Source organism: Platichthys flesus, chromosome 4, assembly GCF_949316205.1.
Source record: "Platichthys flesus chromosome 4, fPlaFle2.1, whole genome shotgun sequence".
Lineage (NCBI taxonomy): Eukaryota > Metazoa > Chordata > Actinopteri > Pleuronectiformes > Pleuronectidae > Platichthys > Platichthys flesus.
The window spans coordinates 16,762,883-16,777,653 of record NC_084948.1 but is presented as its reverse complement, the minus strand read 5'-3'; the positions used below and the strand labels follow the sequence as shown (position 1 = coordinate 16,777,653).

The 14,771-nt window shown below is 41.2% G+C and overlaps 1 protein-coding gene across 1 annotated transcript in view; it reads left to right on the top strand.

Annotated features, from left to right (window-relative positions):
• grik4 (glutamate receptor, ionotropic, kainate 4) overlaps positions 1-14,771 on the top strand; it is a 161,647-nt gene that overhangs the window by 29,705 nt on the left and 117,171 nt on the right. The window contains exons 2-3 of the mRNA XM_062386081.1: positions 2,248-2,412; positions 5,846-5,943. Coding sequence (XP_062242065.1) covers positions 2,248-2,412; positions 5,846-5,943 — 263 coding nt within the window. The remainder of the gene's footprint in view (positions 1-2,247; positions 2,413-5,845; positions 5,944-14,771) is intronic.

The following is a 14,771-nucleotide window of genomic DNA, read 5'->3' as shown; positions in this document are numbered from 1 at the left end:
GTAGCAGCTTTAAAGTCCGGTGATGTAACACGGCTATGTTTGGATGTTAGAATGAGATATTTATTCATGATCTTGTCAAGAAGTCATGTTTCTTTTCGAGTTGCTCTGAAGTGTCATTCACCAGACAGACAGACAGACAGACGTCCTGAGAGATGAATGTTTATGATGCTGGGTTTTGTTTTGTTGAAGACTATTCTTAGAGATGACTGTAGTGAATGTTGAGGCCATTATGCTAGTTAGATGTAAGATGACTATTCTAAACAATGAAGCCATAAAGAACCGTCTTTTAAACGCTTACCTTGACCACGCCTGCTTACCTTCACTTTTACAAGGCACATAAAGTGTAACTCGAGTTCACTGCACAGACATGTCCCCCCTTTGAATAAAATTTTGATTGATCGTGTGCCTTAGATTTTATTACACTGCTCAAGTATTATACCACTGATCATATTATGTTGTGTAGATGAGTCCAACCTCGAATTACCTTTCACTGCTACTCTTTGCTTCTGAGTGGAGGACGTTTACTGGTCATGGATATTGGCCTGGTGGGACTCAGCCCCGTGATGACATCAGACGAGCGGATATGTCTCATCTTTGCAAGTCAAATGAAGTTGTTTATGTTTATTCAACTGTGTGATCAGCAAAGAAAAGGTCACTACAAACATGTTCCAGCTCCGTGTGCAGCTCTGCACATCCAATTCTGTTATGATTAAGCTCGGGGCTACAACACTGATCCTGACGCCTTTGATTGATAGTCTACAGTACATCTACCTCTGCAGCCAAGTTGTACTGAATTCTTTTTTTTTTAACACCTTATTAATTTCACACTTTTCCGGGTAGGTTACTTTTATCCCCTGTCTCTACATGAGCTTCGAATATAATCTATTTAACTTTTAGAAGCTGTGCTAACCCAACATAATTACAGTCATTTCAAAGCCAGATTTCAGCCACCTGTTGTTCATACTATAATTTTCCTTTTCCAGCTTGAGTCTAGACGCGCCGAGGTAAATTATAGGGATTTTTTCATTTCGACCATCTAGCTTACACAACTTCAGTCTTTTTCAACACACTTTAATAGCAGCAATTCTTCCTCCACAAAGGCCATAATGTTAGGTGTTTATTGAACTTTGTTTTAATTTTATTAAGGGGCATTGTGTCATTTTGAAAAGTATTCATGTTATCTGTTCACCTCATTCAAATTAGTTCATAACTTTCATAAAGGAACAATTTATTGTTGAGCTGATTTCTTGCACTGCATTAGGTATATAATATATTTATTGAGCATATTTTTTCAGCCGTGCTGACAAAGTGACATTTGCTGTAAAAGGGTCATAAATTGAGTTCATATTTTTATTCATACCAAATATTATTTTAATTAGAATCCATTTACAGTGTGTAATTCTTTGAGAAACAAGACGGCTGTCGGGTTCATGTCACAAAGTTGAACCTGCTTTCTGAATGTCTTTTCTTGTTGCTGTACTTGGTCAAAATGTACTACTCTATAGTCATCGTGAGATAAGGAATGACTAACAGCCTTGTTAATACCAATCATCTTCAGATATTATGCTGATATCAAACTACTCTTTTCTGCATATTATATGAGATGACATATTTAGTTTCTTTGTAAGGGGCTGAGCTTTGCCATTTACAGGAGAGACATCTGTTGTTTTAATACATTACACATACAGAATGGGTATAAATTCATTCTTAGTAGAACATATTGTTTCATCATTATTTTATATTCCTCTGGCAAACTAATTACAATTTTTTAATAGTGTAGTATCTCTGAAAATCTGCAGCAGTTACTGGAGTATTAAGTCTCTACTCTGCCTTTCTGAAAACCAAACAGCCAGCACATTTCATTTTCAAGCCTTTTCTGCCTTAAACAGGTACTAAAAGCTGCTTCCAAAGTGTGGTTTTATTAAAAAAACAACACTGTGCCTTTGTCGGCACTTTAGATTAATGGAGAGCAGTGTGCACGAAATGTCACCGAAGTATTGGTGCTAATAAATCCATACACCTCGGGAGCAACTTTCAGTGGAGTGAACTTTTATTCTGTATCTAAAAAAGTTTAAATACATGACCTGTCTTAGCAGGTTCTCGGATTGAATGATCATTGGCCATGTGGGAAGACCTGGCCCACAAAAAATAGCCTGTCTGTGCACTGCAGATACTTATTTATCGTTTCGTGTCTACTCTCACCATCACAAACCATCGCTCTTTTCCCTTCCCCCCCCCCTCCCGCAGCTGCCATCCTTGATGACCCTATGGAGTGCAGCAGAGGAGAGCGTTTAGCCATCACGCTGGCCAAGGACAGCATCAACAGGAACTCCAACCGCTCCACCACTGGCAAGTTGGAGGTGGACATCTTTGAACTGCTGAGAGACAGTGAATATGAGATGGGGGAAACAAGTAAGTGACACAGCGAGTGAAAAAAGAGTTAGTGTATGCGTTCCTTCATTTGGGCGTTAGGCCTGTCGGTGTGTTGGGTCAGAGAAAAACATCAAGAAAGCATTAAAGTTAAGGAGCCGCTGGATCAAGTCTGGAGTCACACTTAAACCATCTGTCACTCGGGACTACGGTATTCTTTTTCACTCTATCTTGTACACAATCTCCCCGTTTTTTGCAGAGATATGTGTCTGTGTGGTTGTACAATACTTTGGTCAAACAGAAGCAAACTGTGTTGTAGAATCACAAAAGGAGCTATGCTTTCTTGTAATCTACAGGAATCAAAAGGTGTATATATATGTCTGTTTTATTGTTTTGTATACAGGAGCTCATGGTACAGCAACACAACATTTGCTGTAGTGACATGTTCAAGTAACTGAAAACACACCCATTATGGAATTTCTTGTAGTTTGTCCACACATATGTCCCAAATTTATTACTAAGATTGACTCAACTAGCTTTATTAGGGCTTGAGCATTGAATAGTGGGAGGCCCTTTTGAAATTGTAAGGATTATTAAAAAAATGTACAGGCAAATTGATTGGCTTTTTTAGGGCTTTATCATACTCAAATCGTTACAAAAGTTTGCAGAAGATTAGAAAGTGGTAACAATTTACGTATTTTGGAGTAATTTTAAAAGGGCGTGACGCAGCGACCCCTGGAACGCAGTCCCTGAGTTCACATTGACCATTTTTCCATAAATGTCATAGAGACTTGGGCATGGGCTCTAACCCCACTAACCGGGCAAGCCCATTCTATTGGCACCGTCTACAAGTTTGTACAATCTTGGTAAATGTAGGTTAGGGTTAGGGTTGCGATCAGGGTTAGGGTTAAGGTCGCGGTTAAGTTTAGGGTTAATAGCATATAGGCGAAGGAGATATTCTTGAATAATTATCTATTTGTTTTTATCATTGCTATTGGCCGATTGTACTGAAAACAATCCAACAGCAATACACCACAGCATGGGTCTGCCCCAAACAACTAAATAAACAGCCATGACAAGAAGTGTGAGAATGGATTGTCAATACGGCATATTTCCACTTTCACAAACCAAAGAGCCGCCGTGGCATCGCTTAATCCACGGAAACACCGCTTCACTTACCACAACAAGGAGAAACTCTATTACTTTCTCTGCCTGGTTTACCACAAACCATTCCGTGGTTCTGAGTATGTTCCTGGGTATGCATGCTGAACTGTGTGTATTTTAAGCTTATGTTTTATGTGTGTGTGTGTGTGTGTGTATGTGTGTGGTGTATGTATGTGTGTGTGGATTAGGGACGGATCAGTGGCCGCAGTTAGATGAAAATATCACAGAGGGAGAAGCTACCTGCCCAGCAAAGTCCCCCCCCCCCCCCCCCCCCCCTTTCAAACACCTACTGTGTACCTGTGTAATATTTTAGCCCCTGCATGCATCACTAGACTGGCTGCTGCTTTTTGAAGGTAGAAAATAGCGCATGACAAGACTCCAGATATTCTCTCACAGGTAATCTGTTGCATTTAAATCCACATAGCACATACAACTGGTTTGCTTTCCGTGCACCTGAGTTAACTTGAATCTCAATAATGTAAATTCCTTGGGACCTAAAAGGAAAGTATTTTAGTAACTCAACCTGCAGCTGGAAGGTGTTGATTGTGGAGTGGCTGTGTGTGCTGAGCGCCTCCTCCATGTTAGTGGACGAGACATAATAAAAAACTGTAGAATGTTCTGTTGCAACCTTTTTCCAGTAAGTTTGATTTTAATTATCTATTTAACGCTAAAAATGTGCTGAATCATTATGATTGATGGGTGAGACTGACTCGCTATTGGTCGAACACATGTATCGACGGGATCTTGCTACCGCAGCTCCACCCCCCAATCACCCATGTGCAGACTCCAAATGCAAAAAAACATGGTGGTGTTTATATCTGGTATCTGAGCTCCATTTCATATAAAGGCTAATGTGTGTACACATGCAGGTTTTGGGTCTGGTTTTACTGTCTACTGCCACGTTTTCTTTCTCCGTGTCTGTCTGCATGTTTTCTTCAGGTAGAAACCAGCAGACTTGTCAAGTATTTCTCCGTTTCAATTCATTACGGCTCTAATCGTTCAAAGGTTCAATAAGTCCTATTGATCAGGGAAAATCGATGTCAAGATGGGAAAATTGACTTCACTCGAACTAGTGACCTTCTGACCATAATTTCCTTTCAGTTAGCAGCACAGTTCTATTCTGACAATTCATGGGAGTGATAAATGCCTTGACACTGATGCCAATATCTCAGGGAAAAAAGATAAACTGTGAGCGAGGGAATATTTATGTGTGAATGCATATACATGTGTGCATTTAATGTAGACACCCACACAATGCCAGCTATCATAAAGAGAGAAAATTGAAGTAGCAAAAGGACGAGGAGCATGATTGCTGGGAGTCAAATCATGTGGCGTTTTAATTGGTGAACCCGTGCAAGCATGTGTGCATTGGTGTGTGTCTGAAAAACTGTGTGTGTACATGCATGTTTGTGTAAAGTGACTGTGTGTTCATGTCTTTACGCCCCCATGGGTGACTACGGAATGATTATTAATGACTTATTAATCATTTGATTCACTGTCTCTTGATTCATGGCGTGGGTCAGAAAACTGTTCCCCTTTGCCACCAACAGACACAGAGCTGGTTAATGCTCTGCATTCTTCCCGACACAATTAAATGATGTGAGTCAGATGCACTGACTCACATCCTCGACTGTGGAGGTTTAATTAGAGGCTAAGGATTATAAAACCACAAGAAATACCATTTGGTTTCCCTGTAAAGGAGGGTAAAGCTTAAGATCTGTGTACATTAAACTCTCATTCTCTTAATGTTCCTGTGTAAGAGTATGTTTTCATCCCCAAAGTTAATTGTATGTTTAGAATCTGTAAGACAAGATGAGATTTATGTGTCCCTTTTCTGAATGTTATGTCTTTTCTATGCAAATGTTCAATTAGGAGATTTCATATTTAAAGCCAATAGATGTTACTGCATGTCTCTGTTTTTGTCTGTGGTAAGATTATGAGTTCCTCCCAGAGACTATTAAACTCTCAGGGACATACGCTGTAGGATTGTTTTTGTATGTGCATCACGCTTTGCATTTCAAGTGTGGACAAATGCATTCGGCCTTGTAGACGTTTCACCAACACATGTAGGATCAGCTTCCCCTGAGACAATAGAAGCGCTGGCTCAGGCTGCTATCTGTTAAGAGGCTGAGGTAGTCAGCATGTGAATCCATTTACATCGGACTGAAGAGGCCTTTTTTTTTTAAATGGCTTGCCTCAGATTCTTGGAGAAATCCTTTACTTTCCTTTTTAGCACCGATTGACTTGCTTTGTCTCTCCCTGTCTCTGTCCCCCTCCCACCCCTCCGTCCTCCACCCCCTGCTCCTCTCAGTGTGCCAGATCATGTCCAAAGGGGTAGTGGCAGTCCTCGGCCCCTCTGCCAGTCCAGCCTCCAACTCCATCATCAGCAATATCTGCGGAGAGAAGGAGGTGAGTTGATGCACCCAACTGACCTGTGTGCCTGCAGGCCCAGGCTCGGCAGCCCACTCACACACCACCAGCAACACAGAGCTTGGAACGCTGATGCTCATTAGCAGCTATGTGGGTTTATTTTGTGGGAGACTGAGGGGGAATGAAATCTGACTTGTTTGTGAAAATGATGAAATACCTCAACGGTGTTCATTCGGGTCGCATTCAAATCAAAGCTCCGCCTGGGATTTGGTTCACCTCATTAGCTTGGAGCACTTTGGCTCACTGGTAGCCACTGTTTGGAGATGTGTTGTCCAAACAAACGCTTGTAAACAAAGTTTTGTTTGCATGGGTGCACCTGGTCAACCCAGTCCTCCTCTGAGGGGACAAAGGATTTTTCACCTGACTGTTAATGCTGTGTTCCTTGGTTGCAGCCTTGTTGTGTGAAGGTTTTCTTCATAGAGGAACAGCTAAACCAACGCTCAACACAAACAGAATCATTGCATTGAAAAGAGCTGTTTATCTCATCAAGCTTTATTGGTATGAACAATATGGAAGTAAGTTGTATAGTATAAGTAAAGTATAAAGTTAACCTGAAATAGAACAATAGATCTGAAATAAATAAGGCTGAATAACAAATTGGTCGTCAAAGCTGTTTTAACAAAAGCTGTTTTCCCAAAAACCTAATTCAACCTGAGTAAAACAAGTAGCCGCCAGACCCTTGAGTCTGTCAACAGAAGTGAAAGCAGAGTGCAGACAAAGGCGTTCGGTGAATGGTAATGGCTGCCGCCGGAAAAATAATTAAATCTTCAGTCCAAATCTAGAGAGAGGACGAGCTTCTCTCTTCTCTTCTAAGTTTATATGTCAGTGCTCTCCATTTTTACTTCAATGTATCCACTTCGAGTCACTATTTCTTCCCCTGTACACCGACCTGGGCCCAAGAGGCCAAGCATTGGTAGGAAGTTGATTGGCATATACTGCAGTAATGAGGTGTTGGATGAGAGAACTCACAAATATCACATTGTGAACATCACGTTTGTAAAGTGGACTTACATGCCAAGGTAGGGGTTCTGTGACCGGCTACCCTGGTCTTATTCTAATTTAGTGTCTTGTGCTGTTGATTCTTTTTGAAGCCATTCTCACTTCAATACTCCTCCTTGCACCAGAGAATAAAATCTGCTGGTGGCCAGTAACACCTCCTAACATCTAAAGGTAGTTGGTAACTTAACTTATGCAGACAAGACGTATAAACGTACAAGAGATACTCACCATCTCGTCCTAATAGAAAAGTATGAGGTCTTTGGAGAGTCAGGAGAATTCGATGTGAAGACACAGCAGGGGATCCCCTGATGACTCTCCTGGCACAGAAATTCCGTTACTTCCTGCTTCCGCCTGCTGCACCCGGCTGCTCCACCTTTCGCCCAAATAATGCAGAGGATTTGGTGCTGTTTTGAAAGTGTCTGTGCAGAGAACCTCCCGCTGTGTTCTGGATGTTTGAAAGGCAAACTGTGTGTAAACTCCATAGCCAGTGTCATGTCTGAAAATGGCTTCTCTGGCTCTCTGTCTCTCTCTCGCATGGCACTGTGACCTGTCTGTCACAGTTGAACTGACAAATAGGGTTACATCCCTCTAAATCATTGGGCCAGTAAACCGTCAAAGAAACCTTGGCGGCCTAACACCAGTCATGAGCATGTACTTCTCAGCAGGGCGGCTGTCGTTCAGGGTGCACACGAGAGCGCGATGGATTTACAGGAGCAAACAGTGGTGAGCGTGCATCACGGTCACGCCCCCATGCCAGAGTTCACAGTAGCCAGCAGCTCAAGATGTAAAGTCATGACAACAGACTTCACACCAACACCTACGCCGGTGGATTGGAATGATGAATCAGAGAGATTAGGTCCCGGTGCGCCGGTCGTAACCGGCAGAGGTCACAGGGAGGGAGTTAAAACCTCCAGGAAGCATTATCATTGGAACTAAAATTAGTAAATGGCCCTGAGTGCAGGATGAGTCATCAAGCAGTGGGAACTGTTGTACAGGAAGAGAAAAGTTCAAATATTATATGATATTGTGGGTGGTTTTTTTCCCAGACGCATTGTGGTTTATAATTATTAATTCATATGATTGAGCCCTTAACACAGACACACATGATTAAACCCGGGAAATTTAATTTTCATTTCATGGATCATTTAATGCCAAGTCTGAGGGCCTAATTCTGTTCCAAACACTGATATGATGTGGCAATTATTATTATCATTATTGTTATTATTGGGATTAAACTAGTCAACAACCATTATGTCTTATCAGAGTATTGAAGGGAAACATAGAGCTTTAGTTAATATTCAAAGACCCTAGGTGGAATTATTTGCCTAGGCTGAAATGTTGTGTTTTGTTGTCTGATGAGCAAGGACAATTTTAAATTACACAAAAAGAATATAAAAGAATACATAAGGTGATTACAAAACATAAATTAATATTTCATATGTCATAGCTTTACTGCAGTGCTTTGCTGCATTTGTGAACTTTTATACTTTTGTTGTTAACCCTGATGAGGCCTACAAATATTTATATTTCACCTAGAGACAGTGTTTTTTACCACAGCCTGTTATTAATCACTACCCAAGACTCCAGTGGTCTTCTGTACTTCTACCAGCCTCACTAAAGAGCACCTGTTGGATCAGCCTGAGACATGCAGCGCCTCCTTCCTCCATGTTTTTTGATTATTGCTCCATTTGTAGAAAACTGTTGAAAATATGAATAACACACATATAAATTACCTTCAGATTTTCAAAACTACATGTCAGCTTTCTTTCACTTCATCAATCACTTGGCCTCCACAAGTATATTCTGGTGTGCTCGCTGCCATAATTGGATTTGGTCCACAGGGAAACCGCCTTTTTAACTGCATGAATTTGATCAGAATGACTATTAAAGGACAGCCCATATTAAAAGACATCCCATTACCATCTCTTTTAATGTCCCCTGGTTCAGCACAGCCGTCTTTCTAATGAGACATCAGTCTGTTATAGTGGTAGACGGACCAGGACTCCCTGCTGGTGAAAAATCTCTGGTGGCAGTGACTGGCAGGCCAGACTGCTTTGGAAGACCGACTGTGATAATACCACTGTGTGAATACGACAGACCCCATGAAGTGAGGAATGACGTTTTGGAGTTAACAGATACTTACAGTGTAGGGTTGAAATACTCAAAGGATTCAATACTGGTCCACACAATTCACAGCTTCCCGGCACTGTCTTAAAATGTAATCACCATTCATCCCTTCCTTTTGTACTTGTGTATGAGAAGTGTTAATTTGGATGAACAGAATACTTTAAAGCTCAGAGGAATTTCCATGTTTGTCACGGAGGGTAGATTATAAAATGGTGTCCTCATATTCAAATCTTTGTCCTTTACTCCTTTCACACTGACTTGGAAAGTCATTTACATCAGACCTTGACCATGACTGTAGTCTGAAGCCTGTTCAGAATTTAGGTTAACACCTAAAAATTCAGAACTATTACAGTAGTATTGAATTACCTCGCTGCCAGGGGGAAATATGCAGTGACCTATGAAATGCAAAAGACATATATGACCCTTGGTGGCTGCACTCAAATGCTCAAGGTCAAGTACCTGTTTGAACTCTGCAGCTCGATCCCTGTTCTCTTTGATTGTTTTCTAATTTCTTTAAGGCTTAGAAGCTAATGGTAGCTTATGTTGTTTCGATCTTAAATTATCTTGTGGTAGTGCTTCCAATAGGGTTCACCTCCACCTCACCTCTCTTATTGCTGTAGATTTTCATGAAGTGAGCAGATCATATTTTATAGGACCCTTTCCTTTTTTCTGAATCCCATACATTACTGTTGGGTTATTAATACACTCTATGGGATTCATAGACTCTCAGTACCTGCCAAGTGGCCTCCTCACCCCTCAGTTAAAGTATCAGAATTATCATTGGCCAGACGAGGAACCAACCTTCTCCCGTCTTAAGGGGCCGGTGCTTTGTCATGATAATAAAATTAACAGCAGGATGTGAAGCCACTCTGTGACCTTCCGTGGTCACCCTGGCTGTGGATCTCAAGGAGGGACTGATGTTTTATTCAGCAAACTGAAAGATATATATTAAAAAGCAAAGTCATCACTGATTATACACATAATGAGTGCTCTCTCTCGCTCTTCCTCTATCCTCCGCCTCCCCCCTTGCCTGATTTATACTACAAGGAGCCAGCCGGTGTTTCTCCTTGGTGGGTCAGTAGAGTAGGAACAGGTCTTCATGGAGTAAGTGAGTCCATCAAACATCCAACACAGACAGAAAAAGGAAAGAATCAGAGAACTCGTGCATAAAAATATGGAAGAGGAAATTGTATCTAATTATGCACTGTATTTATTTTTTATTTCCATTTGAAATAAACCTCAGTTTGTGAAAGAGGTTTTAGATATTAATTTCCTTCAAGAAGTCTCAAATAGCATTCTGGAAGGTTTGTCATTTGGCCCTCGAGTGTTTCAAGTCTAACCAAGGTCACAGCCATAACGGACCGACCATGTTCCAACAACCGTCTATCATCAAAAATCGTCATTGTTTTAAACTCCGCTCCTTCATCATTTGTATGAGAGTGTGCGATCAGCTGAGCAATCCTTCATCTGACCCTCGTGGTTTAGAAACCTCTGCATCTCGTGCAGCCCCTCTTTGAGGAGCATCGAGCAAAGTCAGCATCAACCACTTCAGGTCCAAATGAAAAGGGGATAAACAACATTGGCAAAGTAAGCAGAAATACTCCTGCTGCTGTTTGTGATAAGAGGTTATTCGGACACTACTCTGAATTATACATATTTTAGTAAGTACATTATGTTCCTCAGTATTGTGTCATTCTCTGGTAGCTCTGAACTACAAGCTCTTTTCACTATCAACTCATGTAAGTTCAGTTGTAGTATCCTCAAAATTTGTAATATGACAACTAATTAAAATAATTCTATGCTCAAAGCTACAAGGGTCAATAAGTTAAGAGAAGTGCGATAAAATCAGTTTTATTCATTGTAACTGCAGAGGAGGAATAACATTTATGAATATGACTGTATATAAATATATTTAAGTAAACTACAAGTATCTTGAATATTAACTTAATAATAGGACTTGAGGTAATGTCTGTTTACTTTCACCACCTCCCTTTTACAGTCATTCTTAAAGAACTGTTATGGTTTGAGGGAGGAGATGGACCCAGGATGCAAACAAAAAGGTATTTAATATAAAAAAGGCTTAAAACAAGACAAAAACAAAACAGGAACACTAACACTAGTAACACTGGCGACAAAGCGCATGGAGAACAAGGAACGAGGAAGCAGTAGAAGCTGGTCGGGACAGCAGGAACAGACAAACCATATCTCACGACGTGTGGAGAAGCAACTAGTACGAACCGACACCAGACAAAGGGAAACAGAGGCTTAAATACACAGAAGGAAGGCAGGGGCAATTACACAAAATTGTGTTTGGAGGAAAACAATTTCTGAATGGCCCCTCTAAATTCAAGTTGGTGCAACTCTGACCACATTCAGCTTTGACGTATTTGGGTTACACCTATTTGACATTTTGCCGTTGTACATGGTGAAGCATTTTAGTCCATGAATAGGTTTTACAATTCTGTTACATGTGTTTAAGATCCTGAAATGGTTTGAAGTGTTCCACCTTTGACTCGATGAAGTGGGAATTGACAAGTTTTGATGAGTCAGATTTCTCACCTGACCATCAAAGAGAATTTGATTTTTCAGCTTAAAAAGAAGCAGCAGATCTTGTTCTCTCACCACAAATTGGTTTCTCCTCCTCGTTAAAGACGAGGAGGAGAAACCTTTGGAACCAAAGAGTGTGTGAAGTGATTCTGGAAATGTTGTTAGAGAATTGGACAATTAAATCATCTTCATCATATATTTACACTCCTGATGTCAGTTTTACAGATTTATATAACAAGAGAGGTAGTGGATGAATCATAAAAGATGTTTAATTTTCCAGGTAGAGATGAAGGATTTTGTTTGTAAATCAAAAGAAATATACATCCAGGGGAAAATCATGTTTCCTTGGGAATACCATGATCCTCTTATCTCATTCTTTGTTTTGTAAACTGCAATAAATTACTTAGTTTTAACTTGTCCAACAGTCAATGGCATAAAAGAGCCTTATGACTCCAATTTGTGGTCATCGGGACTCGCTGCTGGTCTTATATTCTAGTCTTCATACTAAAGACTGCTCCATTCCTACACTGCACAGCTAGATAACTAGAAGAGCAGGGGTCGTAGCCGCGTGGTTCCTAAGGATCAGGATTAGAACCGATGGTCTTAGCTCAGTGGTCGTCCCTGGCTGCTAGAGTCTGTGTATTTTTATTCCAATCAAACATTATGAAGCGGATTTCCCTGATTAGGTCGCCCATCTCATGCTGGAGGTATGCAAATCAGTGGAGTCAGCAGCTGGTGTGTGTGCATGTGTTCGAGAGGAGGTCACGTTGCTCTTGTCATTGTCACTCTGAAGAGCGGGGGGGGGGTGGGGGCAGTACAATGGTTTCATCAACATCGCTGGTGTCACATTGGGAATATTTAAATAGTTATCATTACCATGATAAACCCACATATGATGTAATGGAGACACACTCCTTCCATAATGTCTATATCTCAATTAATATCTATATTGAGTCAATATCTATATTGAGTCAATACACCAATCAGATTTTTGCGTTTGCTACTATAGGTGAAGAGAGGTAGAATCTAGTTTTAAGTGCAGTATTCCTGTTACTTTAGACATCCACTCCAATTTAATAAAATCCTTGTAAAAGAAGCAAACATGGCCTTATATTAGTAGCATTGTGCCGTAACAACCCAATCCTATCCGATCCTATATCACAGCATTTTAACAAAATTACATATGAAAACCATTGAGTCACTACGGAGGGAAAAAACGACCTGGAAAAGCAAAATCCTTTTCAAAAAAGCAGAAATCCTCTTCTCTTGCCTTTTTTACCTAAAAAATCCAGGACCTCTTTTTAACTTTCTGTCTTCACCCTCAAATAATTTCAGTTCTGACCACGTTAAAGGTCCATCAAAGTGGGAAACCTCACAACAGTGGACCTGGCTCACATACTACCATGACGGTGAAGATATCTTGAGCAGCACAGAAGGAGCAGGTCTAGGGTTCAGGCTCATCGAGCAGCGCAGAAGAGAAACACACCGTCCGTCGGGAAATAATGTAAATCTTTTTTCTCTTTACTTGGCAGCCAAATAGTCTGTAGCGCAGCTCTGACGACTGCTAAGCAGGAGATAAGTAGTTTTCCTGGTGGATACGAGCAGGTGTTTGTTCTCAATATTACTTTTCCACTCAGACACCCCCCCCCCCCCCGACCTGCCCTTCAAAGTGCCTGTACATAAAGAAAGGAAAATAGGATGGAAAATAGGATGACGAAATTATGAAAAAAGTCGCATGCAAATGTTTTTGTTCTCTGGATTGTGTGTTGTAAAATCGCAAATAAAATGTAAGTGTGTGCGTGTGTGTCTATGCGTGCCACTGTGCGACGTGACCACCTAATACTTCACTGTGAGCGTGAGGCTGTGGGTGCCGTTGCTCCGGCAGCTGGTCCCCTGGGACACTGGCAGCAATATTGCGGCTGACAGACCCCACAAGGTGATCAGCACATCATCTGCACGTCCGCATCAATCACTCCGCGGGTTCCGCTGCCGCTGCCGAGGCTACTTTCACTGGAGCGACTGAGCCCATCTGGTTTTCCCACTAATAGTGACAAATAGAGAAACAGCTACTGCAGAGGGGTTGACAGTGCACATCATGTTCGGTAGTTTGTTTTCATCTTATGCTGTGTGGCAAACAAACCTCTGGGTCAGGATTTTGAGGAAGAGCAGATTAATACAGACTAATGACGAACATTAACTCAGGATTTGGACAAGAGGCCCCTTCTGCTTTACAGGTGCTTCTCTGCTGGCTGCTGCAGCAGCTATAGCCAGAGTAGCTGGGGCACGCAATGCACTTTTCCTCTCATTGATTTGTTTCCTGTGAAAGGCAAGGATAAGAAATAGGACTCTTATTTATAAGTGCTGGCTTAGATATAAAAGAATGGTCTCAAGGCCTTTTAATTCCACATTCGTGTCTGCACACGGCTCCATTCATCCTCTTTTTCTGGTATTTTCATAGAAAGTCTAAGGTCATTTTCTGAATTCATACCTTGGGCATCATGCGTTCAGTTCTTATTACATTTTACCTCATTCTTTCTGTCTTCTGCCATAAAGGATGAAATGTGCAGTGTACGCACTTGTCTGCTAAAGAGGCGAAACATATTCCTCTCTGATTTAAACAAGTGTCAGAAGTAGTCATGAATATTGATGTCCGCTGTAATGTCCAGAGGTTGCTGTGGGCTTGCAGAACCATCTGGTTGTAGAAGCACATGGAGATTAGACGACTGTGTCTCAGCTGAGTGGTGCTCAGGTTGGATTTAGAGGTGAACCTGAGGCCCGCCGGGCAAACAAAGAGCTCACTGGACAGAGTTTGAGGGTCAGTGGTGTAGTTCAAGCCCCGAAAATTGGTAATAATGAGAGATGTGTGCTTTTCTAACACACAGACACACGCACAAAGTCATAACTCTGACTCACTTTTATACAACCACCCAGAAAGTACTTCAAATAATGCTTGCAGCTCGAGTGTCATTTATGTGCAAATGTTAAAGTGCTCGATTATTTTTGCTTTTAAGGTTCTCTGTGTGTCTCTCTCTCTCTCTTTCTCTCCCTCACTCTGTGGCAGACACACTGCTCGTCTCATTTTCTGCCTCTTTCTCTCAAGGCTCATAAGATTAAGTATTTTGTTCAATAGTGAG